The 27,931-nt window shown below is 34.0% G+C and overlaps 1 protein-coding gene and 1 long non-coding RNA gene across 2 annotated transcripts; one reads left to right on the top strand and one right to left on the bottom strand.

Annotated features, from left to right (window-relative positions):
* LOC106665524 (protein croquemort-like) lies at positions 1 to 14,745 on the bottom strand. Its single transcript, XM_014391990.2, has 8 exons — positions 14,438 to 14,745; positions 13,909 to 14,063; positions 10,370 to 10,511; positions 6,257 to 6,463; positions 4,417 to 4,631; positions 3,706 to 3,997; positions 2,968 to 3,041; positions 1 to 419 (listed from the first exon to the last, which is right to left on the bottom strand). The coding sequence occupies exons 1-8, from the start codon at positions 14,690 to 14,692 to the stop codon at positions 116 to 118; spliced, it is 1,644 nt and encodes a 547-aa protein (XP_014247476.1). The 5' UTR covers positions 14,693 to 14,745; the 3' UTR covers positions 1 to 115.
* On the top strand, positions 6,783 to 27,931 carry LOC112127947. Its single transcript, XR_002910792.1, has 3 exons — positions 6,783 to 7,934; positions 27,490 to 27,663; positions 27,771 to 27,931. It is a non-coding gene; the product is annotated as an uncharacterized LOC112127947 (long non-coding RNA).

The following is a 27,931-nucleotide window of genomic DNA, read 5'->3' as shown; positions in this document are numbered from 1 at the left end:
CTAATTTAAAACTTTATCAATACTAATATAATTACAAAAATATTTATACAAAATTATAATACAATAGAAAGTAGTCGGTTTTGGTAGGTGAGATCGGTCTTTGAAAAAAGTCTATTTACGGTTTCACCGTTGTGACTACAATCAGATCGTTTTTCGGGTTCGTCGTCGTCAGTGAGTAAGCCGCGGTGTAACGCAGGAATTTGTTGGACGGGGCCTTGTTAAGGGATCTGCACGCCCAGGTGACACCCCCTGCCGCCAGGACGAGACCGATGACGAAAAGGCCCAAAGCGATGGAATTGCTTACGTGGTAAAGCTCCACCATGAGCTTCACCTCGTTGCTAAGCGGTGCTGAAAGGCTCGCTCTCTGGTCAAACCACAAAATGGGCATGTAGTATTTTTCCGGAATGTCTCTGAACAATCTGCAACAATAAACACGTATGTGATTAATTTCAATATTTCTAAACAAGATTAAAGTTAAAAAAGTGCTTAAACTAAGTAAAAACTTAGACGTGATTTTGTTAAAAAAATTAAGCATGACAGGATGTTTAAAAGGCACATTTCGCTTCATCAAGATGATCTGAGCAATCGAAAGACTCAAATTTGTCTATCTACAATATATGAGACCCATGGTGCCTCCTGCTTGAAGTCCAACGTTCATAGAAGAAAATTAAGTCAGGACAAACGACATGATGTATTCTTTCATAGACGCCAATTATATGCAGATATCCTTTGAGCCTGCAGCACCTGCAGAATACCGAGTTTTATTTCCTTTTGAACATCTTTTCTTTGGAATCATGCTAGTAGATTCTAACTTTGGCTGCGTCCAGTGGTGACACACCATAAACTTTTGACAGCTTGTAATAAAAGCATCCTCACGCCCTGGTGTGGTGACAGCTCCATTGTCAAGATTTCTCAACTAATCATCTGCTCAAAGATTTATAGGTGTGATTTCATATTCATTTTTATTCATGGCATCGTACTTCTGCAGTACACACTTCTAACTTTCTCAACGATCTTAGATTGGCTGAATTCAGTGAGAGATCTCGTAGACCGTTGAGTGCACCTGCCCATTTGAGTCTTCGAATGCTTAGTACATTTGTCTGTAGGTATAATCATACCACTGTACATATTCTTCATAACAGTCTACTAGACCATCTCTAGTGGTATATTTTTTATTAAACCATAGCCTATGCCCATGCGAGACTTTCATTTCTTAGTATTTCTCACCTTATCTTCTGCAGTAAACATTAGTCTGTCGTGTTATTCATACCATCTTATATCAAGTTCTTCAAGGTATCGCAGAATACACGTTCTCCACCATCCTGCATCGCCTGTCTTCTTTGATTAGAAGTGCTCGACTTATCTTATCTTCTTAAACACTCAAGTAGAAGAACCTTATCTATACTGCTAATGATGAAGATACATAGGGAAAACCTCCTCTGCTATACATACTCCTTTTACTAATCGATCTAGCACACTTGAGACTATTGCTTAATATTTCTATACCAATCTTCTGCGCAAAACGCTTGACTGTGGGCGTGATTTTCTACTCACCCATCATTGATGAAGTTCTTCGAGGCAGCATACTTCTGAAGCACAGTTTTGAAATTTTCAACAATCCTTCATTCTTTGCGTTCACTGAGAGAATCCTCTTGCTTCCAATTTCGGCCCAAATCTTCTTCGCAAAAACATTTGATTGTAGGGTGATTTCCTATTCATACGATCTTTGATGAGGTCTTCAAGGCTTTGTACTTCTGCAGTATACACTTCTGTCCTTCTAAACTTTTATTTATTGTGCTCAAAGAGAGATTTGCTAATTACATCTCACCTTATGTTCCGTTATAAACAGATAATCATAATTCCTATCCAAATGATGGAGTTTCTGAAAGCAGTCAGAATTAGACGCTCTCTGCTATACTAGTACTTTTGACCTAACCTGATGTTGAACTCGATAGGTGTGATGTATTGTATATGTATTCATACCATCTTTGATGAAGTTTTTTCAAGGAATCCACAGGTTCACACATCCCACATTCTAAACCATTCTTCATTTCCAATTCACACCATCTTAAATAAAGTTTTTCAAGATAACGTACTTCTGCAGTTCACACGTCCGACATGATAAACCATCCTTCATTTCCTATTCATGCTATCTTTAATGAAGTTTTTCAAGATAACGTACTTCTGCAGTTCACACGTCCGACACGATAAACCATCCTACATTTCCCGCGTTCAAAGTGATTTCCATTGCTTAGTAGATATCAGCTTATTTGCTTATTCTTACCTACTCCATTTTTGATGGAGTGAATTAAAACAGCCTTGGCTGTGAAGTTTACAGCTCTTACGTATTAAGTAGCTAGCTTTGCTTGTACATCATTGGATACCACCTTTACTTTAATCCCGCATCCTATCTTCATTTCTAAACATTTATCTGTATTTTTGAATTCATCATTCCATCTTTGACCATGGCACATGGCATCATATTCCTTCTTATATTATACTTATGAGCTACCAATAAACCATCCAGTACTGGCAGCGTTTCTACTGAAATTCTTAACTTTCATTAAACCAAATTCAAATTGCACAAAATTTAAACTTTAATTAGAAAAAATATTTTCGTTATAAAATTCCTATCATGCCTGTATTATGTCCCGCCCAGCCTAAACAGTCCCTTTGCTACTTTCTGTCTAGTATGACTTCTTCTGTGTCCAAATGGATCAAGTTGTTGGTGATGGGTGAGATCTGAGGATGAGAATAGGACATGCGAGTATCTAAGTTCCCCCCCTTAATGATTAGACTATAAATAGCCGGATTTTAGCAAAACCTATTACAAAAAATTTCCTGTTTATAAAAAGAAATATCGAGTGTACTGGGCGAAAAATTTATACATCGAAACGACCTACGAAATGTTTTGCTATCAGTAACGAACTTCTTTTTTTTCTAAGCTGTTATATCAAATATACTTACAGAAATGATTCCAGCTGCGGTAGAAGGATGTTGACCTGAAATCTCGCCTTGATGTCGATCGGGACTCCCAGAGTCTGTAAAAAAATTCATATCTGATTAACGATTTTACGTATAAAATGTTTAAAATAGTGCTTCGTTGACGTTATGCACTTTCGTCTTTTTTCCCCCACTGTTTTTTTAATGGTGTAAAACAGAGATTACAAGCTAAATCGTTACTCGGTCATCAGAAGTCATCTTATCGATGATTGTACTCTCACGTGGTTACAACCTCTTGAACTTCTATATCAAAAGTTTTTTTATATTATTTATGAGCCGGTGTTTTTTTTATTTTTCTGTGTAATTATAAATCATTAGTACATCTGAGTCAAAAATAGATTGATTTTACGACAAGTGATAATTATAAAAAGTTGAACGTTCCCGACCAATTAGGCTGATAATAAAATAATTAACAGTGTAAAGCATTGTTATTATAGTCAAAGTTTTAGGCAGCATTTTGATAACAGTTCTATAATTAAATGATCAGTCTCTGACTATCCCACACTAAAATATAAAATTTTAAAAATTTAAAACGATATGTAAACTGACCTTGTAACTTCACACTACTAAATACAATCGAGTTGATAATCAGCCCTAGTTTAAATGTCGACACGAATGAATATTTATTATCGAATTCATATTTAAAATAATTCGTTTGGGTAAATATAATGGCTTGAATATTAAAAAAAAAAAATAATGTACCGGTTCAACGGTTATGTCGAAACTGTGGAGATCCTTGTTCGGCTTCATCCCTCCGACGTGGTTCTGCACTTTAGGGTCCGCATGATAAAAATGCGGATATGATATGAAAATCGGAGCACCTAGCCGACATTCCGTAAGGTTGAGGACTCCCAGGGGCGTTGGATCCCCGTTCTGGTAGCAGGACGTCTCCGGGTCTACGATGCCTGAGTCGACGAGGTCAGTACCTCCGGAAAACTTGAGCCCTTTGATCCCGTCCAGTTCTTGATCTTCCTCGTAATCCAAATTAATAGTCCTGGAATTAATTAAATACTTCAAATTATTCTGTCGTGATGATTTTTAACTGATGGACCATTTATTGCCTATTCACGCTATTGGACTTTATTTTTCCTTGGGTGATATCTAAACATATCAATTTTGTTCAAACTATCCTATTTAATTTTGAACCTCAAAAAGTCTAAACTGATAACAATATTCTTATCGAAACAAAATTGTTATTAAATTTTTTATGTTGCACTTTCGTAAAACAGATTGTAAATTATTTACTAATAAATCGACCGATTCGCGATTAGTCAGCACAGATAGGAAATCAAACATGACGCCGCTCCGCAACTTCAAAGATAACAGCGACAGTCGAAATCGCCTTTTGACGTCAAATTATTTAATAAAAACCCAACATCCGCTCGGCCTCGACGTCTTTTCTTTTATCCTCACCTGCAAAGATCGGCGCTGAACAGGCTGACTCGGTCTTTGGGTGACAGCCTGGGTGGGAAGACCTCTCCAGAGCCGCCGGACACCTCGCCGCACTTCCCCTGGAAGTAGCCCGTGTGGTTTTTGTAATTCCACGAACGGATCTTTCCAACTTGGTCGAGGTTTGTCGAACCGGTGTCCATGTTAAAGAGGCCATCGGCAGTCGAAGAGCCGTTTCTCTACAGCAGGATTTTAGTTAAAAATAGAAAGACGCAAAAACACACACAGATTAAGAAAGTGCTAGGTAGATAGAAAGAAAGAGGGAGAAGGAGAGAAAGAGAGAGTGAGTTAGGGAGAGAGAGTGAGCGAGCGAGTGAGTGAAAGAGAAGTGAGAGAGATAGTGAATGAGGGAAAACGTGTGAGAGATAATGAGTAAGAAGAAGTAGTAAGTGAATGAGAGAGAGAATAAGTAATGTGTGAGTCAGTAGGCGAGGGAGAGTGAGTGAGTGAATTAGAGAAAGTGAATGAGAATCAAGCGAGTGATAAATGAATGATTGAGCAAGAAGTGAGTGAGTGAGAGATACAGTGAATGTGGGAAAGCGTGTGAGAGATAGTGAATGAGTGAGTGACCGAGCGAATGAGCGATGAGTGAGTGACAGAGAGAGAGAGAGAGAGAGAGAGAGAGAGAGAGAGAGAGAGAGAGAGAGAGAGAGCGTGAGTTATAATAAGTAGTGAGTAAGTGAATGAGAGAGAGTGAAAAAGTGGTGACTGAGAAATTAGAGAGAGTGAATGAGAAGCAAGCAAGTGATAAATGAATGAGTGAGTGAGAAGTGAGTGCACGAGTAAGAGAGAAAGACCGAGATATAGACAATGAGGGAAAGCGTGTTTGGGAGACGTTCATGAGTGAGTAAAGAGCAAGCGAAAGGACATGAGTGAGAAAGAGAGGGGGAGAGAGAGAGTGAGTGAATGAGAGAAAGAAAAAGAATGTGAGAGAGAGAGAGAGAGAGACATAAGTGAGTAAACAGTGAGCGAGAGAATGTGAGTCAGATAGAGAGGGAGAGAGAGTGAATTAATGAGAAAGAAAGAGTTATGAGTGAGTAAAGAGTGAGCGAACGAACGTGATTCAGGGAGTGAGCTCGAGAGAGAGAGAGAGAGAGAGAGAGAGAGAGAGAGAGAGAGAGAGAGAGAGAGAGAGAGGTAAAGAAAAAGAGAGGGATATAAACAGATAGAAAATGGATAGATAGATAGAGAGCGAGAGAGAGAAAGAAAGAGAGAGAGAGAGAGAGAGAGAGAGAAAGAGCGGGTGGGTGGGTAGGAGAGAGAGAGGAGAGAGATAGAGGTAAAGAAAAAGAGAGGGATATAAACAGATAGAAAATGTATAGATAGATAGATAGAGAGCGAGAGAGAGAGAGAGAAAGAGAGAGAGAGTTAGATAGAGAGAGCGATTTCTTTCTTCTTAGTTGCAGATTGTTCATCCCGGCCAGTGATGACGCTTGTAGCTCATAAAGATAGTCGGGTAGTCCAAAAACATCAAAATATAATCAAGGTTAGACGTGCTCTACCACGAATTAAATTAAGAAATCAAATCTCTGCTTCCGTTTCTGAGGTAAAAAACTAGCTTCTCAAAATTGTTAGATTTTGGTAAAATTTAAGGTTTATACTGCCAAGTTACGCAAAGTAAGAAAAAGAAATCGAGAAGACCTTGAATGAATTACAAATGAAACACGCAAATATTGAGAATCGTACTATTGATGTGAGACGAGATAAGAGGATGGCGTGACATGGAAGATAAAAAAATGAATTGACTGTCGGATGATTAGAATTAAATAGAGACCACTTTCATAACATTAATAACGTGACTCACCTGATAAAACCAGCCGAATTTGTCTGTCACCTCCCTCGAGTACTTGGGCAGGAATTTGAGTATTGTGAGAAAGCTATCGCTGTATCCTTTGAAAAGTAGCTCCTCTACCGTCTTCACGATGTCCACCTCGTAGCTGAGGTGGGTGAAGCCCCAGGACAGGGCTTTCTGTTCTCGGATGCTGGAGAAACGGACCTTGTGAGCCATCACCTGGAAAATATCCAAAGGGCAAGGTCAAATTTATTGCCTGGAAATTTTTCAAATTGTACGCGTTTACGAAATTTGAAGAACCCCGACTTATTCCTTATAAAAACACGCAGGCAAAATACTAAAAATAATATCAAAACCGGCGAAATGTGCGGCCCTGAACAAAAAGAAACTATCTTGCTACTTTCATCGATTACTTCACTATAATCAGAACTGCACAAAGTATTAAATTTATAATGAAGATCAAATTTAAAAAGAATAGTCTTTTTCCAAACAATTTGTATTTGAAAAGTTCACAATTTTATTTCACACCCTAAAAATCTACTCAGAAAAAATGTTATTACAATTAAACTCATAGTTATTTATAGTTTATTTATTTCAGCATCAAAGTACCGATGTTTTAAGTTTGATATTTTATGTTGAATTTGGAATTATGCATTATGTACAGAACCGAAATGGCGAAATTTTGTCATAAATATCGATAATTTTGAAGAATTCAATGCTCGAAAATGATATCCTTTCGACGCTCTTGTACTACACACACATTCACGCTTATAAATACATTCACGAAACTGTTGTAATCCCATTTTTTTCTGATTTAGAGAAAGGAGATCAGTAACTATGGATACGCCCCCACAGTCAACAGAAAATATAATTATCACCAAACCTTTCATATAAATTAAATAATAAGATTAACTGCAATAAAAAATCAATATATACAGAAATTCCCCTGTTTCTTCAAAAAATCAAAAAAGGGACCTGAAGATTCGCTGTTGTACTTCATTCCTACACGCTCTCTATATGGGACCAAGTATCTACATGGCGGACTATGGACCACAGTAAACGTCCGTGTGTCAAACGCTTATGATGCTAAGTTCGGATGAGTATGATCAGCAACTTCAATGAGTTTTTCACGATAATACTCGACCCCATGTAGCACGAGTTGTCACCCATTACTTCCAGGATGTGGGGATTACCGTAATGAATTGGCCAGCACATTTTCCTGACATGAACCTTTTAGAACACTTATGGGACATGATTGAGAGAGAGGTTAGACATCGTTCGCTGGAATATCATGTATTCTGGGGGGGGGTGAATACGACCTATGTTTGTATCGGGTAATGATAAATATATGTATGTTTATCTAGTGTCCATTCTTCACTTGACAACCTGATACAAATGAGGCTATCATTTTAGGTTATCGACTTGGGAAGAGATTGTTTAATCTCCAGGAATAAATATCCAGAACTGTGGGAGAGTGAATATAACCAGACTTGTATGAGCTTTTCAAAAAGATAGTTCCTATTCACAGTTAGTTGTTTTCAACGAACCGGATTTCAAGCTTATAGCTCATCATCACCTGATGATGAGCTGTAGATGTCTATCCTGTCTCTCTACCAGGCCCCATAAGTGTTCTAAGAGGTTCACGTCAGTCTCTCGACACGAATTACAAGACTTCTATGAATGTGGTGATGTAAATACATATATGTTTTGTGTCTATTCTGTAGTTGATAACCTGGGGTAAAAACGAATGGCTCCCATTTTAGGATATTGACGTAGTATACATATAAAAGCATACATATAACTGATCGAGCCGCTCAAATAAGTGCATATTAAAAAGACGCCTCAAATTCCAGTACAAACATGCAGAGAGCCGGTGATGACCCCAGTTTATATATTATTATCTCACTCGTATTAATCTTAGATGAAAAAAAAAAAAGATTGACCAAGAGTAAGAAATGTTAAAAGGGTATATATTTTGAAATAGAACTTTTATTTATTATTATTAAAAGGAAGTTGCTTGTTCGCTTCAATAATAAAATATTTTATTTTTTAAATTGTATGACTAGCAAACTCCATTGGTCATCGCCAGCCCTCTTTTTCTTAGCTTTACATTTCTTTTCTTATCTTTCTCGCATATTACTTCTACTATTTTCTCTTCTGTTTCTCTTGTTTCTCCAGCTGAGTTTCGATATTTTATGGTACAACGGTAACCAACTCTCTCTTTTCTTTGTCCTGTTGCGCCTCAGGGACTCGTCAATAGCGGATAAAATAGTATAAATAACAAACGCAAATAAGTAGAAAAACAAAAACAAGATAAAAACAGTACAGTATGGTTAGCATTCAGACTACCCGTGATTACTCGACATTCCTCGGTGTAATTGTGTAGAAACCCTTCCATTCACGCTAATAAATTACATTCACACACCAGACAACATTCAAACTACCCAAATTTACTCGATATCCCTCGAGGTAATTGTGAAGAAATTCTTCCATTCACGCTAATAAATTACAATCACACACCAGAATATATTCAAACTACCCAAGATTACTCAATATTCCTCGAGGTAATTTTGAAGAAATTCTTCCATTCACGCTAATAAATTACATGGTGGTTTCAGGCACAATTACACATAAGACAAACACTTTGAGTGAGTTGAAATACTTTGATTGAATATAAAAAATATATTTTGCATTGTATAAATTCACTTTTCCACATCCTAAATGTATTTGTTAAATGTAAACAATGTTTTTAAATCCCAGGCCCTGATGATGATCTCAATAAAGATCGAAACGTTGGCACGATAAAGAAAATGTTTTTCTGAAACCTATCACACCAGACCGCATCTCACGATTTCTGAATAACTAATAAATTATATTCACACACCAGACTACATTCAAACTACCCACCATTACTCGATATTCCTAGGTGTAATTGTCGAAAAACCCTTCCATTCACGCTAATAAATTACATTCACACACCAGACTACATTCAAACTACCCACCACAAATCCTTCCATTCACGCTAATAAATTACTATTTGAAGATCGTGAGGTGCGGTCTGTTGTGACGTAGGTTTTAGAAAAACATTTTCTTTATCATACCAAAATTTCGATCTTTATTGAGATCATCTAAAGATCGAAATGTAGGCATGATAAAGAAAACGTTTTCCTAAAAGCTACATCACACCAGACCGCATCTCACTATCTCCAAATAATCACTGGCTAACGGTCACCAAACATCACACATTTCTAATAAATTACATTCATACACCATACTACATTCAAATTACCCAAGATTACCTGATATTCCTGTGGGGGGGGGTAAATTATGGACAAATCCTTCCATTCCTACTATCCCAGAGTACTCGATATCCCGCGGGATAATTGGGGATAAACCTCTTCATTTACGCTAATAAATCGCATATTCATTCACTCTACCCCAGAGCACCTAATCGGTATTCCTCAGGTGATTGCGGGGGGGGGGGTTCAGCCACCTCTCACGCTATAAAGTTACACCCCACATTCATACTCAGTACTCGATATTCCTCGGGGTAATTAAATTTAAAATTAATATTTCAATAAAAGCTTAATCGAGATAAAGGAACGCTTTAATTCTTTTAATTGACAAGATCTGTGGAGGAGGATGATTTAATAATCAATTAGCTTATTGCCTTGTTGGGTGTTGTTTTTATAAAAATTATATGGAGTTGTATGGTTATTGTCACGATATTTCTCGCAAGTGAAGTAAATTTGTTAATAGAAATATATATAATCTCTTGGAGAAATGGTTCTTTATTAAGCAATTAATTTATTCAAGCTTTAAATTCCTCAGTTTCCGTGTATCTTGCTGTTAATTAACTTTGTGTGAGCTAACTGCGTTGTAGGCGAGGGCCAGGGGACGCGAGCATTAATCAACATATTAACAATTAACGTGCGTTTCTAAATATATATCTGTCGACTAGTGGGAGCCGCGAATACGTCTCATTTGGCAAATTGGACGCGGTTTTGTTGAGAAATCGCCGCCCCATAAAATTCGACCTGATCGGGCGTTATTAATTAAAGTGATTGTCACTGGCCGGATGTGTCGAACTGGAACGCTGGAATAAATTGGAAATTTTCAACTTACGACTGGTATCATGTTGACTGTTGTGACGTTGTCCTGGAGGGATCCGTTGGAATGTTCGGCGTCGAAAAACCAGTGGCGGGTTTGCCGATAGCTCACGGTGCCGTTTTCATTCCACGTCAGGTTCACTTTCGTCCTTTTTTCACTGTTAACAAATAACATTTAACTTTTTTACAACCTAACAATGAACCTAAAAATGAAGAAATCGATAATGTTTCTAATAACATACTATCACATGCAAAACGTCTGACCTCTCTTTAAAATTTTAGGATCCAAAAAACCTAATGGTCAAAGAATCGTTTAATTTAAATTAACAATCATATATTACCATCCTTTACATTTCAATTAAAGAAAATCATAAAAAAAGAACTTCTTTGAAAGAAAAATACGATTTAAGATGTAAATATAAATTATTCAGAAATCGTGAGATGCGGTCTGGTGTGATGTAGGTTTCAGAAAAACATTTTCTTTATCCTGCCAACGTTTCGATCTTTGTTGAGATCATCTTCAGGGCTCAAAGTGTTTGTCTTCTATGTATCCGTGTAATTGTGCCATTCTTGCGTGTCGTGTTATTTCTGAAACCTACATCACACCAGACCGCATCTCACGATTTCTGAATAATTATCGATTAACGGTCACTCATCACTACACACGTATATATAAATTTTGAACCAAGTATTTCATATTCACATAAAACGTGGTGCTATTCTTGTGGTGTCATACTGGTGCTGCGTGAAAATGTTGTGAAACGTGAGTTTGTATTCTGCTGTTTTTATATGATTGTGACTAACATTCCCAGATATACAGCGTCCTACAATCATATAAAAACAGCAGAATACAAATTCACGTTCCACACCAATATGACACCACAAGAATAGCACCACATTTTATGCGAGTATGAAATATTTGGTTCAAAATTCATATTTACATCTTAAATCGTATTTTTTTCAATCGACATATGCTTTGTAATTGACCCAGGCCCTGAAAATGACCCGAATAAAGGTCGAAACGGGTAAATAAATGAATAAGGTGTTTTTCTAAACTACCTCATTCTAGGCCGAGGATCTTAAACCTCACGACTTTAACAAGACTTTATAATTATTATTGCACTTGACAATTTCTTTATTATGAATTATCAGCCATGAAAATCGGTCCCCTAGGTTTTGAGAAAAATGTTAGAGCTTGCATTATTTAATTTATTTTTGGCGTATTATTTAATATCCTATTGGCAGCTACTTCGGACTGAACTAAAGAATACTTTTTATTATTATTATTATTAATATTTTGGAGGGAGCTGTCGTTCCATATTTAATTTGTGAGTTTGGGCATTGTAGTTTTGTAGATGGAGTACTCGATATTCCTCCATCGATCTGCATACAATCACTAATTGAGGTCGATGGGGTACTTTAAATATTCCGCCATCGACCCAAGTCACGTACTCAGCTTCCACCGTCATCCACTCTCCATTCACTCTAATAAATACACTCACTCATACAAATTTTGTAGTTTATTACCCCGCAATTTGTATTTTATTTTATTTCATTTTTATGCTCCAGCACCATCAAAATATTCAGTTATTTATTTTATATCAGGAAAATTTATACTTTTGTTAACCGTTTACAATAATTTATAATCCGAGATGTTCGTATTTTTTTGAAGTGCATAAAATTATTTATTTATGTGTGTTTCTTACTGACCAGTTGTTTCATAATTTGTTGAAGTTGTGAAGGGGGGGGGTCAAGAATGAGGTAGTTTAGAAAAACACCTTCACACAAAACCAATATGTCACCACAAGAAAAGCACCACACTTTATGCCCTGAAGATGACCCAAATAAAAGTCGAAACTGGCAAATGAAAAAGATGTTTTTCTAAACTACCTCATTCTAGACCTAGGATCTTAAACAGCACGACTTTAACAAGACTTTATAATTATTATTGCACTTGACAATTTCTTTATTACGAATTATCAACCATGAAAATCGGTCCCCTTAGTTTTGAGAAAAATGTTAGAGCTTGCATTATTTAATTTATTTTTGGTGTACTATTATCCTGCGTGATTTACATGCCTATTGCAATATCAGAATATTCCGATAACGATTTCTTAAAAATCGGAAAAATTTTAGAGGTCAAAAAATTGATTTATTTAATTCCAAACAAAAACTTATATTTAGGGCATCTCTACAGGCGCTAAAACAAAATTGTATATTTTTTGACGAATTTTTTTTTTGACCAAGTTTACTTGAAAAATATTTAGTTTTTCGAAAGTTTTTTATAGCTTTTATTATATTTTTATTGCGATCTACATAAAAAATTACGTTAAATGATATATTCACATAGTTGACTTGAGCAGGTAGAATGGTGAAATAAAAATATTTTAAAAATCGAAAATTTCACCTTTTTTAGCCAAACCAAGGCCTATTCACAAGAAGTGGCGGATTCCCGTTCGATATTTTGGAGTGTAGAAGAACACCAAAAAAAAATTGGGTCCCAATCCGTGACCTACCAAAATGGTCATCCACATCACTCAGCATGCAAATACCGCAAAAGATAGGGACTTTTCGAACAGCAGACTTAACGGTGACGTGAACCGATGACAAAATATTACAAAGTCTAACAGAACTTGCCAGATTCCGTATCTTATTTGTTGGACGAGATAAGTATTTAGTCCATGTCAATTTTGGACGCTCAGATATCTTCAAACTCAGTTAATTTAATTTTCGTCATTGCTCAAACAGTAGATCACTTTTAATTCTTTATTGTTGACTAGGGTATCGCAAAAAACGCAGGATCAGGATCTCCTGACTAGGAAAATCACAATCGTAGAAGTATAAAAATGTGCTTATTGTGCTCCCTTGATGCCTTTAAGATTTGATACTAAGAAATAATCACGCATTTATTAAAGTACAAGAAGCATTCATCTATTATAAAAAAATTATGCTGAGAAATAAATTAATTGTACAGATTTTTAAATATTTAATTATTTCAAAACTAAACCATGGGTATTGAGTGTGTATTTATTGCTGATTTAAAAAAAAACCCTAAAAAATATATCAAAAATAAGCTTGCTCAGTTGAATCAGCTATTTAGAAAAAAGTCTGCTGAGATTATCAAAATATGAAAAATTCAAATTTCACGCAATGTTAGGACAAATGTACCTGTTATCTTGTGGTTTTTCTCGTTCTTCCTTTATTCTGTTTATTTTCAAACAAATGTTTGTGTGTTTGTCAGCGTGTGTTTCTATTTGAATTACAGTCCAAAGCGTACGCACTATTATTGTATGGGCCATATTTACATGTTAGACTGTTATGTTTTGGTTGCACGTACATGGGTAAGTAGACAACTGTGTTTGTCAGGGCAAACCTAAGAAAGGATTATTATTTGATTTATAAAATCGGAATTATATTTCGACACTGGCAGATTTATTCGTACATTTTTGTCAAACAGACACTATAAGAATTAATAATAAATTTTATGTGTGAATACTGCTAATTTTAGCTTTTAAAGATTTTTCGTTATAGTTGTTAGTAATAAAAATAACTCACTAAAATCTGTACGGCCCCATTTCCATGAACATCGGCTTTTCCGTCAGGATCTTTTCCGGGTTGGTCCAGTTGTGAAAATAAATGTCTATGTACATCGGGACCGGGGTTTCCTCCCAGTGCTGGAAACTTTTCGAACCGGGCGACAACTTCAACTCCTTAAAGAAAAAAAAGAAAAAAATTATAGGTCTAGTATCAAAGTATTAGACATAAAAAAAACCAAAAATAGTCAAGGTTAAGTCCTTCCTTTTATTTGAACCAATAACTCAACTTCAAAAACTTCTCTATTGCACTAATCATACACGTTTTAAAATTTTATTTATACAAGATTTTTATTTTTTTATAATTTAAAACAGTCTTTTAATACAGGAAAATATGATTTTGACATTGATTATTGAAGTCAATGTCAACTTAGTTGCCATTGTTATTAGAATCTATGCATTCAATTGAATTCTCACTTTTTTGATTTTGATTTTGGGTCAAAATGTGTCGATGAATGCATAGGCATATGAATAATCAAAGAAAAACATACCTTGTACATAAGAGTGGACAAAATGGTCGGCCATAGGAGGGAGACGGTTGATAATATGAGTCCGCCGACTATCGCCAACTTGGTATAACAATCCATGATAAAAATCATCTCAAGGGCTTTCATATAGTAAACAAACCGTATGAAAACAAATAAATTAGCGGACACTGTCAGGTAACTGGCACAACGGTCACTGAGGCCGTGAGCGGGCTCGAACTCCTTAAATCCCGGTTTGTATATCAGATCTAAGTGACCCATGAGAGATAACCCCTTTTCATCACATAGAGATAACTGCGACTAGACGGCCGGCTCCCTATCCTATCGATGCGCACTGCCCTCCGGCAACGACGGGACGGGAGAAGCGGAAAAGGACGATGCCATATTCGCCGACACTTGGCCTAAACATGACTGATATAGTCCAGTAATCGAAATGAAAGAACGATGCCGCGCGGACCGCTCTGGTACGGCTCGTATCGCGACCGTAAACCTTTCGGGACAAAACAATGACGTGTGATTTACTACTGTATAATAAAAATGAATTACAACCAAATAAAAAAAATCACCAATTTTATGTGTCATCTAGACAAACGTATCTAACTTATCGAAAAGGTGAAGTTTTGTAGAGTAAAAATATTTATTATAAAAAAATATACATATCAAATAATTTAATTATGCATACAAAGAAAAATTGCCCAGACAATTTTGTTGAGAGGTGAGAGAGAAAGAGAAAGAGATTGATTGGTTGATTAAACGTTTTATTTACGCAAAGTCTTATGGACCGTTCTTTCACTAAAGTAAATTATGTTGTACATTATACACACACTCTCAACACGACACGCAAGGATGGCACAATTACACAGAAGACAAACACTTTGAGCCCTNAGAGAGAAAGAGAGAGTGGAAAACAGTTAGATACACAGAAATAAAAATAAGAGGAAAAGTCAGTGAGAAAGAGCTATTAGATAACTAGAACGATAGTTAGATTGAGAGAGAGAGAGAGAGAGAGAGAGAGAGAGAGAGAGAGAGAGAGAAAGAGAGAGAGAAATGGATAGATAGCTAGATTGATAGTGAAATAGACAGAAAGAAAAAAAAGAAAGTGTGAGGGAAGAAAAAGAGAGAAGAAAGCGATGGATAGATAGATAGATCAACAGAGAGAAAGAGGAAGTGAGAGAGCTCTCATTACATAGCAAGAGAGAAAAAGAAAAAATAGAGAGAGATATATAGGTAGATAGAAATATAAATAGAAGAGAAAGAGAGAGTGAGAAAGAGGTCATTAAATAATTATAACAATGATTAGAATGATAGAGAGAGAAAAAAATGGATAGATATATAGATTGATTGATATAGATAGACAGAGAGAGAGAGAGAAAGAGAGAGAGAGAAATGGATAGATAGGTAGATTGATAGTGAAATAGACAAAAAGGAAGAAACAAAAGATTGTGACAGAACGAAATACAGAGAGAAGAGAGAGAGAATGAATGAATGAATGAATGAATAGTTTATTAACCTGAAGCTTACATAAGACCATAGGGTCCTCTCTTACCGAAGTCAGGAAACTTAATGTTAACGTTTTGTTTTATTCAGCTCTAACAGATAATTATATCAATGTATCGTAATTTCTTAATTATAATTTTCATTTTTACAAGGTGCCTTTCTAATTATGGCTTAAATATAACAAAGATAATTTAATGTACACTAGTATTAAATATCAAATAAATAAATAATAAATAGTGTTAATAATAAATAAATAGCAAATTTAGTAATAAATAATCTTAACACAATAGTAAATAATTCAGTCTAGTATAGTAGTACAGTATATACATATATAACACGAGGATATTGTAATTACATTTTTATCTATCATTGTATTTTGTCAGGAACTCTTCTTTTAATATAGATTTCGCTTTTACATATGGTAGAAGTAGTAAATTGTACAGGTTATTTTTATTATAATTATTGATTGCTTTTACTAGAAAAGATGCATTGTAGATAGCAGTTCTGATTTTAGGCAATATAAATTTATGTTTATCATATCTGGTATACTTGTCATGGGTAGGTTTATACAATTTAAAGTTATTTATCAGATATGATGGTTTTTGCCTTTTTAATAATTTTATTAAGAACATCGAGAGTATTAGTGCTCTTCTTTCATTAATTTTTAAATTTTTTGCTTTGGCATAATATGGTGTGACATGTTCAAAGTATTCGATATTATAAACATATCTTATATAAGCATTTTGTGCTTTTTGTAGTTTTTCTAAATTTTTTTTACTTATATTAGAGTAGCATAGGGAAGCATAATCAAAGATTGGGAACAACATAGATTTTACAATTTGTAATTTTACCTCAGGTGGAAGATCAATCTGGATTTTTCGCAGCTGACAAAGGCTTTGGAAAGTTTTTTTACAAATATCGTTGGTTTGTTCTGACCAAGACAATGTTTCATCTACTGTGACACCAAGATTCTTTAATGATTTGGACAGCAGTATTTTGTGGTTATTTATTAAGATATTTACATTTTTTACATTTATATAGTTTAAGTTTCTTCTAGTTCCTATCAGCATTGCTTGACATTTATCATAGTTTATTGATACCCTATATTGTTCACACCATCTGTTTAGTTCTTTCAAGTCATTATTCATCTTATCAACCATTAGATGCACGTTTTCTTTGTTATCTGATTATATGCTTGAAGGTCGTCTGCGAACATCATGCTCTCGTTTTTAAAACATGTGAAAACTTGGTTTATGAATAAAATGAAAAGCAACGCTGATAGATTACTTCCTTGAGGAACTCCCGATAATAACCTTGTCCAGTCTGAAACCTCTCCATCTACATCCTTAACACATTGATACCTGTTTATCAAGTATGTTGAAAACCATTTAATCGTGCCATCAGAGAAATGTAGTGACTTAAGGACTGCCAATAATAGAGTATGCTGCACAGAGTCGAAAGCCTTCCTAAAGTCAATTAAGACTAAAAGTGAGACCATTCTCTCATCTATATTTTTTCTTAAATCATCCATAACCTTTATCAATGCAGCCTCTGTGCTGTAACCCAGTCTAAATCCACATTGATATTCATTAAGGATATTGTTTCTAGTAATATGTTGTTGTAATTGTCTAAAGATAATTTTTTCAAATACTTTTGCCATGACACATATAATATTAATTCCTCTATAATCATTACAACTGATAGGATTATTTTTCTTATTTCTCTTAGAGAGAGAGATGGATTGATAAATAGATCAACAGAGAGAAAAATGAAATCAGAGAGAATTCATGAGTTACCCTGAGAGAGAAAAATAGAGGTAGTGAGAGAGACGGATAGATAGGTATATAGAAATATAAATAGAAGAGAAAATAAGATTGAGAAAAAGGTCATTAAATAGCTAGAACTATAGATAGAATGATAAAGAGGAAAAGAAACGGATGGATATATAGATTGGTTGATTTAGATAGACAGATAGACATATAGAGAAAGATAGATAGATAGATAGAGAGAGCATGGATAGATGAAAGATAGATAACAAGACAGATAGATCGATAAATATATAGATAGGCAAATAGATAGGTAGATCATAAAAAGTGAGAAGAGAGAATGAGAGAGACTGTGACAGAAGAAGCTGAAAATGTTTGGCAAAAATTGTGACATTTCTCGTGCGTTTCACGGGGTGATGAACCCGAAATTGTTCATTTCCGATCATTTTGGTCTAGCTTCCATTGCTGAGTTGGTCCGTCAGACGCTTCAATTTTTTTAAGCAAGAAATTTATAACATGTCTTTTCTTCCTGTTTGAACTAATAAAAATAATGACATTGCGTTTTGAAAATCTTTGAAAAAAATAAATTTTATATTGGTTTGCCAACCATTTTCAAGTTATATACTTTCATTCTGTTTTAAAATCATATCTTTTCTTCTTATATATTTTTATCAGTTTTTTTACACAAAACTTGAACAATGTATTATTAATCTAAATATTCAAATATGACTGTTCTATTTTCTGTGTATCCGAGTAATCATTTCTGACAAATCATTATATCAAAGTACACTTCTTTAGTATTCAACAAGAAAAAACGTTTTTGAGGGAAAAACTGAATTTACGTAATCAAAACTCATTTTTCTCTTCTATCAAAGATTTACAAATAAATTAGTTGAGATAAAACGTAGCCTGTGGGTCAGAAAAAAAAGAGTACGAAATTTTCAAGGGTCTTTTGAAGTGAAAGCGTCTCATTTTTGTTTGTGGATCTTAAGAACTTAAAAGCCCAACTTTGTGTACCGACATGTAAATTTCCTTTAATGCACACAAAAAGCCCATTAGTTGACAAATAACCTTTTGAAAAAATCCGTATTTGCTTTCTAACAATTTCACTCTCCCATAAATATGCAAGATCGGCTTGATTCTTATCGCCTAAGTTATTGCAGTTAGCAAAATATCTGCATTATCACAAAAACTTTGAATTAATTAATATTATCTGTTTCTAATTAAATGTTAATTTCAATTACTGTGAGGGAATGTTTTGTGGGGTCTGGAATACTTTTCCTTTCCTTCAGTATTTTGTAAGATAATACTTTTGAAATAAAAAATGCATTTATAAACAGTACAATAAAGAAAAAGGGTTCAAAAAGGCTATCTATCTCTATCTATTTATGTATCTGTCCACTTTCTATCTGTTTTACTTCTATCTTTCCATTTTTTCTCTTTCTATCGATTTCTTTCTCTTACGTTTCTCTCTCTGTCTCTATCTCTCTTTCTCTCTCTCTTTACCTATCTATCTCTATCTATTTATTTACCTATCTATCTATCAATCTATTTTCTATTTGTTTAACTTCTATCTTTCCATTTTTTCTCTTTCTATCCCTCTCTTTTTTACCTTTCTCTCTCTCTCTCTCTCTCTCTCTCTCTCTCTCTCTCTCTCCATTTTTTTATCTCTATCTATCTATCCAATTAGTTATCTCTCTCATTCTCCATATTTTCTGATCTCTGATGTTTGTTTCTCTATCTACCTATCATTATCTTTCCTTTTTTCTCTCTCTCTCTCTCTCTATCTATCTAACTAATTATTTATCTCCATCCCAATCTTTCTACCTGTCAACCTTTTTCTCCTTTCATCTCTCTCTCTCGGCTGAATTTCTTTTGAACCAATTCTGCTATTTAAAAAATCGGATTTTAAACAGGCCAAAAATTGACAAAGTTATGGCAAAACGAAACCGGCATGTTAATTTCGATGAGGGGCTAGATATTTTACTACGTCTTACCGAAAATTCGAATTCGTATTTATATCTAATGTAAGATTAAAGTAAATATATCAGGGTGTCTGTNTCCATCTCTCTCTCTCTTTCTTTCTTTCTTTCTCTTTCTCTCCCATACACAAACACTCATTTACTCTGTTAGTTATTTACATTTTCGATTTATATAAAAACATTAATACTGTTTTGAATATTGCTTATCATATCCGATTTCGCAAATTTTCCTTATCGCCATTGACGTTTCGCCTTTATTTCTGTGCATATTTATGAGCATTGCGGAATTTCGCGTCTTCATTAATAAAATGCCAAACAAACCTTCCGTCCAGATAAAAATACGAACAATGAAATTAAAAACATGTCCACTCAAACTACACTCTAATATTATAAATAGACTCTATTCTTTGGTTTAAAAAAAGTGGTCATTTGTTATTATTAACGATAAATAACACATGATAAAAAACGTTTTATAGTATCCAGCGTCTAATTAACTGATGTACAACACCATCTTGAGGATAATAAATTTGATAAAATTAAATTGTATTTTTGTGATAAAACTCAATGGAGGTAATCTGAGGGAAAAGGATACGTTCCAAATATTAACTAATCAATAACCAATCATATTACCTAACACAACCTTACATACAGACTTGTAAAAAGAGAAAAGATGATACTTCAATATGTGACATGGGTGAAATAAAACTTTATCAACTAATATTAATTATTTGTTTATTTGCTTCCAGTGTTAGATACGGTTTTATTTATTAGCTGGCATTATTCACGAAATGGTTCTAGTATAACGCTTAATAATTAGTATAATTAAACTGTTTCTGAAAATCTATTAACTGGCTATTAATGGAGAAAATTTTTATATTTCCTGTAAAATGTGGCATTGAGCGGATCTTCACTTATCTTCTTTTTTTTTTGTATAAATTACTCACAGGCCGCTATCGCGATCACAAATAAATAGAAATCACCCCATAATCTCACGTCGTTTACACAGGACAACTCCACCTGTAAGGTAAACGACCGTGGGCGTCTATTTATGTTAAATATCCCGGAAACGTCTTATAAAACCCGATCGGTCACCTTGATCAATGATTTATTTCATAAACAAAACAATGTGTACAGCAACATACCACTGAAGGAACGGGAAAATTAAGTCCTCCAAAGTCAAATATAATTGGATTGGGTCATCGTCTAATCATAAATCCAGAGATAAGACATGCCCATAATTAAAATTTACAATTAAAATATAATCTTGTATTCATTTTATACACATTTCTATTAATTTAAAACTAAAAACCTCAATTATAGCCTTCAACTACAGATTAATGAAACAGACCTGATAGAAAAATTATAAAAATAATTCAAAGCAGTAAGTCCGATGTATAGTTAATGGAACAGGAAGCTGAATGAGGGAAATATTACACAATAATATCAACATATATCAAATATTTTACCTAATTTTACAAACAAAGAAAAAAAATTGTTAAACCAGTTTTATTGAAATAAGTAATGAAAGCGAAATTAATGACACACAAAATTAAACGGGGCACATTTTGTTGTTTGATCTTCTCCTGTCATCTACTTCTGCCTATCTTCGATGTGTTTGTGTGGTGGGGTATGGTATGGTATGGTGATAAGGATACTTGGAAGCGGGGTTTGCACTCCCAGGCACTGCAGCCTTCTGGCTTATTGTACCTTCCTAGTTCCTTAGTTCAGTGCAGTAGACTCAATCCTTCTCCTTAGAAAGAACAGGTCATTGACTGTCGCTGCTACAATTTCATTCCTAGATTTTTTTCGTCTATATTGTTTTATTGTTTATATAAAGACAAATTAAGGGAAGAATAAATAATTTTGGTTGTAATAATGATAATGACTAATCATAATTATTTTTAATTAATGTTGGTTGTATTTTAATTAGTGCAAGTTGTTGTTTAAATTTGGTTAATTATTACCATATTGATGTGTGTCGATGAATAGAAAATAATTGAGAATTTTAGACTAGGTGTATATATATANAGAGAGAGAGAGAGAGAGAGAGAGAGAGAGAGAGAGAGAAAAGAGCGAAATAAAGAGAAGATATGTAGAGATATAAAAAAAGATAAACAGATAAATAAAAATAGAAGAGAGACATAGTTATGTAGATAGATTGATAGAGAGAGAGAAAGAGATGAATAGATAGACAGATATGTAGAATGTGAGAAAGAGAAAAGAGAAAGAGAGAGTGAGAGAGAGAAAACTTCTTAGATAGCTAGACAGATAGATAGAAAGAAAGGAGTCACTGGACAGCTAGAGATAAAGATAGAGCAAGAAAAATAACTAGATAGGTAGAGAGAGAGAGAGAGAGAGAGAGAGAAAGAGTGAGAGAGAAGAAATAGATAGATAACTAGGTAGAAGGAGATGTATAGAGATAGAGAAAAAACTAATAAAGAGAAAATATGTATAGATATAAAAAAAGATAAACAGATAAATAAAAATAAAAGAGAGACATAGTTAGGTAGATAGATTGATAGAGAGGAAGAGAGAGATAGACAGATATGTAGAAAGTGAGAAAGGTAAAAGAGAAAGAGAGAGTGAGAGAGAGAAAACTTCTTAGATAGCTAGAGTGATAGATAGAAAGAAAGGAGTCACTGGACAGCTAGAGAAAAAGATACAGCAAGAAAAATAACTAGGTAGGTTGGTAGGTAGAGAGAGACAGAGAGAGAGAGAAGAAATAGATAGATAACTAGGTAGAGAGAGATGTATACAGATAGAGAGAGAGAGAGAGAGAGATAAAAAAGAGCGAAATAAAGAGAAGATATGTATAGATATAAAAATGATAGATAAATAAAAATAGAAGAGAGACATAGTTAGATAGATAGATAGAGAGAAAGGACTCACTGGGCAGCTAGAGAAAAAGATAGAGCAAGAAAAATACCTAGGTAGGTAGAGAGTGAGAGAGGTGAGAGAAAGAGAAGAAATAGATCGATAACTAGATAGAGAGAGATGGATAGAGATAAAGAGAGAGAAAAAAAAGAGCGAAATAAAGAGAAGATATGTATAGATATAAAAAAAGATAAACAGATAAATAATAACAGAAGAGAGACATAGTTAGGTAGATAGATTGATAGAGAGAGAGAGAGAGAGAGAGAGAGAGAGAGAGAGAGAGAGAGAGAGAGAGAGAGAGGAATAGATAGAATGATATATAGAAAGTGAGGAAGGGAAAAGAGAAAGAGAAAGTGAGAGAGAGAAAACTTCTTAGATAGCTACATAGATAGATAGAGAGAAAGGACTCACTGGGCAGCTAGAGAAAAAGATAGAGCAAGAAAAATACCTAGGTAAGTAGAGAGAGAGAGAGAGAGAGAGATGGTAAGATAGTGAAAGGTAGATAAATAGGTTTAAAGAGAGAGGTGGATGGAGGTAGAGGTGATAAGTAGATAGAAAGAGAAAGAAAAAGATAGAAGAAAAGATACATAGTTATAATAAAGATAGATATATAAATAGAGAGAGGAGAGATACATTGTTACATAATAGATGTAAAGACAGGAGAAAGAGAGAGAGAGCGAGAGAGAGGAGAGAGAGAGCGAGAGAGAGAAATAGAGAGAGAGAGAGAGCGCGATAGAGATCTTATAGATATTTTCAATCTTCTATAAATACGAAAAAATCAAGTGTTGCCTCTGTAATTTTGATTCTAAATTTTGGAAAATGGATATATTTTAAAAAGCTGAAATACAATTTTATCTACTTACAAATGTTTTATTTACAAGTAAACAAACTCTTATTTTATGAAACAATGAAACACCAATTCTAAAATTAATTATAAAGTTTTGTTGTTATAGTTGATAAATTGAATTTATAAACTTGTTGTTTATAAAATTGAAAAAAATAGTACAATTACAAAAAAATTAAATGCGTTATTAATTATCTCCTAAAATACGTAATTTGCTGAAAAAGGTCACCGCTAGCATGCAATCAAACATCGTTTTTTAACATGGCGTTTTCGGCCGGCACGATGACCCGATGTTCAGGTCACAAATTTAGCAGTAAATAGATCTTAGGACCGGAAGATTAAATTTGCGTGCTAATCGGCAAATTGGACTCGGTTCAAATTTTATCAGCGCGAAAAACATTAATCTAAAATTGGAAGATAGTGGTGATTAAAAAAAACTACAGTCGAATAAATAAATTATACTGGCACCACATTATTTCAGCCTATTACAAAAGTTTGACGAGTGTTTTAAACTGAACTGCTGCTATTTAAAGAAGGAATCATGTAAAATATTTTCTCTCTCTTAACAAAACGGTTTTGTAACAATGTATTCAAAGAGCTACATTACGTATTAGAATCTTTGATTTATCCTTGAAAACTAACTTATTTTTATCATTACTGTTTTTCTTTTGGAAAGAAGTAATTTGGTCAATCAGACGTCTAAATATATTGGATACAGTACAATGTTCATCTCTTCGTCGAAATTACGCTGACGGTTTCTTTTTACCGTAACTTTGTCATTTTTTGACCAATTTAAAATCCAATTGCACCATTGTTTTAAGCGTAAAATATCCTTTAAAATGATATGTCACGATGTATAGGGTCGTATTTGAAATTTTGGAATTGAACTGGGCCTGAGATACCCTGTATAATTTTCATCCAAAAAAGGGGAAAAAATTAGACTAGACTAAAAAATATTAAATGTATTTTTTTCAGAGCGACGTAATTCAAGAGAAATTCAACCGGGCCATCTAAAGGGTACCCTATAGAGAGCGTGTAGGCATGAAGTACAACAGCGAATCTATAAATCCTTTATTTCGATTTTTGGTGAAAACCGTGGAATTTTTGTATATATAGATTTTTTTTATTATTATTTAATTTATATGAAAAGTTTGGTGATCTTTATATTATTGTTAACTGTATTACATTTTCTCATCAGATATTTTAAACTGGCTTGACTCTGGAAATCAGAGTAAAAATGGAGTTACAACAGTTTCGTGAATATATTTATAAGCGTGAATGTGCGTGTAGTACAAGAGAGTCTATAGGAACTTCGTGCTACGTGGGGTCGAGTATCATGAAAAACTCATTGAACTTGATGATCATCCTCATCCTCATCCGAACTCATCATCATGAGCGTTTGACACATGAACGTTTACTGTTGGTCCATAGTCCGCCATGTAGCTACTTGGTCCCATATAGAGAGCGTGTAGGAATGAAGTACAACAGCGAATCTTCAGGTCCCTTTTTTGATTTTTTGAAGAAACAGGGGAATTTCTGTATATATTGATTTTTTATTGCAGTTAATCTTATTATTTAATTTATATGAAAGGTTTGGTGATAATTATATTTTCTGTTGACTGTTGGGGCAATCACATAGTTAGTAATCTCCTTTCTCTAAATCGGAGAAAAAATGGGATTACAACAGTTTCGTGAATGTATTTATAAGCGTGAATGTGTGTGTAGTACAAGAGCGTCGATAGGATATTATTTTCGAGCATTGAAATTTTCTTTATAATAAAATTTTGGTATGATAAATTTGGGTCTGTACATAATGTATTATTCCAAATTCAATATAAAATATCAAACTTAGAACATCGATAGTTTGATGCCGAAATAAATAAACTATAAATAACTACGAGATTAATTCTAAAATATTTTTATAAGTACATTTTTAGGGTGTAAAATAAAATGTTAAACTTTTCAAACACAAATTATTTTGTAAAAAGATTATTCACAGGAAATTCTATTTAAATTTGAACTTCATTATAAATTTAATATTTTGTGTAATTCTGATTACAGTGAAGTAATCGACGAAAGTAGAAAGATCGTTTCTCTTTATCCAGGGCCGCACATTTCGCCAGTTTTGATATTATCTTTAGTAGTTTGCCTTTTTTTTTTTTTTTTTTTGGAATAAGTCTGGGTTGTATTTTTGAAGAAGAAAATAGACAAAATAGAACTCAGATCGAAATGAGGATAGATCAAGTGGTTTGACCAGCGGAGTATTTAGCCTAAGGTCGTAGGTTCGAATCCCGCTCGTGACACTTACTTTTTTTATCTCAACCAAGACTTTGCATAAAAGAACAACCACTGAAGGTGATGAAACCTCTCTGGTAAGACAAAATGAGCTAGAATAGAGAGACTAAAAGCTTAAATAATTTTAATCATAAATTTTTTTCTTGTTTTTCTACACGCTGTATATTTCATTATTTGCCATTAAATTTATTGAATCGTTGAAGTTTTAAAGAATCATGGTTCAAATTGGAACAAAAAAATTCGATGAAACAAATTTTTATAGTCAATAGTTCAAAAATATCCACGTTTTATGGTCGTGACAGTTAAAATTGACTCATTGGCCAAAAATAAATGACTTGTTGTTTCCAACGGCGATTATGTAGTACCATAGGAACGAGGATACAGTCTCGTTCTCAAGAGAAGGAAGTTCCGTGAGATGTGCCAGATCTGAAAGATTACACAAGAGGAGGCCCCACTTGAGAAAATAAACAATATTTGAATGAAGGGTTTTTATCAAAGTTCGGCCGGCTATAGTTCAATTCATAAGACGCGAACCGTGCCATCGAGGACCCAATTATCGTTCCGAAATAATACCAGACGCCTTTTGTTTTGAAACGAAATTTTCCATTTCATGATCATCCGTGTTTTGTGAATTATCTGCAAGTTTCAGAATTGAAATTTTTTAAATAAAAAAATGAGAAGCCTAGTCAAAATATATAACATTATTTTGAAAGTATAGATTAGTTTCTTAACTGAAATTCTATTAATAAGGATTTTTTCATGATAAGAATAATTTGTTGTAATCAGCTTTCGTCTTTTAAGCTGAACATGCAGCTTCGTGTTTTCAAAATAGAAGATAGTTTGAAAAAAAACCTAGACTGTGACGTTTGTTTTGAAAAATTATTACGCACAGAAAGGAGAAAAAGACGTTCTAGGTTTTTTAAGAGTGTTATTAACCTTGTAATTAAAAAATAGGATTTCATTCACGATAAGGCCTATTAATTTTTACTAGTAAACACTACGGTTTCAATGATGTTCTGTTCAATCCTTAAATTAAAGGAACAGGGTTGTTTTATTTTATAGCAATGATAGGTATTTTTTGTACCTAGAAGAAATTTCAGCAAAATAAAATAAACTGCTAAAAAGAAAAAAAAGAAAATGTCAAAGTTATTTTCAAATTCATTAGATTTCGTGGTTCGAACGACCAAATAACGTTTTTAAATTAATTAATTTTTATGTAAGGTTCACTAATTTCGTGGTCCGCTTGACCAATTACCAATTTGAAAATGGCTAAAAGGAGGGAAAATTCAAAAGGTGGGGTTGAGATGAGAAGTTAGTGCCCGAGTGGATCGAGTGGAAGTGGTAGAGCAGCGGCGTATTTAGCCGAAGGTCGTGGGTTCGAATCCCGCTCGTGCCAGTGACTTTTTTATCTCAACTAAAAATCTTAATTATATATGTAAGGTATTGGTTGAGATAAAAAAGACAGTGCCACGAGCGGGATTCGAACCCACGACCCTCGGGTAAATACGCCAAGCGGTAGAGCAGCGGCGTATTTAGCCGTGTGTATGTGAGACACGTAAAGTAGCTGAAAGTTTGAATTTTATTGAAAAACTAGTTCTTCAATGTTGAAATGTTTCATGTATATTAAGGCTAATTGAGCTTCGACCAAAAGAAGTGGGATGGTCTTGGTAGAAGAAATGTTTTAAAAAATGTCTAATAATATTATATTTGAAACAGTGATCAAAATAAATTACGAATAAGTTACGATAGTATTGACAAAACAATCGAAGAAAAGACTAATTGGATTCTGTTAATTACCAGATTTTTATTTATACTATCGCGCCCTTTTTCCGGGTTGTCAAACAAGACAAACGACAACGTGATACAAAAAAAAGTTTCCAGGCCTTATCCAGTCGTATTATCTTTACAAGAAAAAGATCGTTTACAGAAAAGGAAAGGCTTCTTATCGAACCGTGGACAAAAATTACATAAGCGGTAAGTATTTTTTAATACTTAATATTAAAAATACAGCATAGAAAGAATTATAATAAATTGAAAAAAGGCGAATTAAACAGTAAAAATTTCTCTGTTTTTCTTATCAGGTAATCGGCTAGAGAGGAAAAGATTTTCTACGATTCTACCGCTCTCTCCGATTCTCTTCCATCTAAGAGAAAATCATTAAAAACTCATAAAATCATGGAAACATAAATTAGTTGATATTATGTCCGTATTGTATTACATGTATTTGTATTCTCTAAATAAA

The sequence above is a fragment of the Cimex lectularius genome, unplaced genomic scaffold, assembly GCF_000648675.2.
Source record: "Cimex lectularius strain Harlan isolate CLEC.00 unplaced genomic scaffold, Clec_2.1 scaffold286, whole genome shotgun sequence".
Taxonomy (NCBI): Eukaryota; Metazoa; Arthropoda; class Insecta; order Hemiptera; family Cimicidae; genus Cimex; species Cimex lectularius.
Note: the sequence above shows the minus strand (reverse complement) of the source record. Positions and strands in the feature narration are given on the sequence as shown.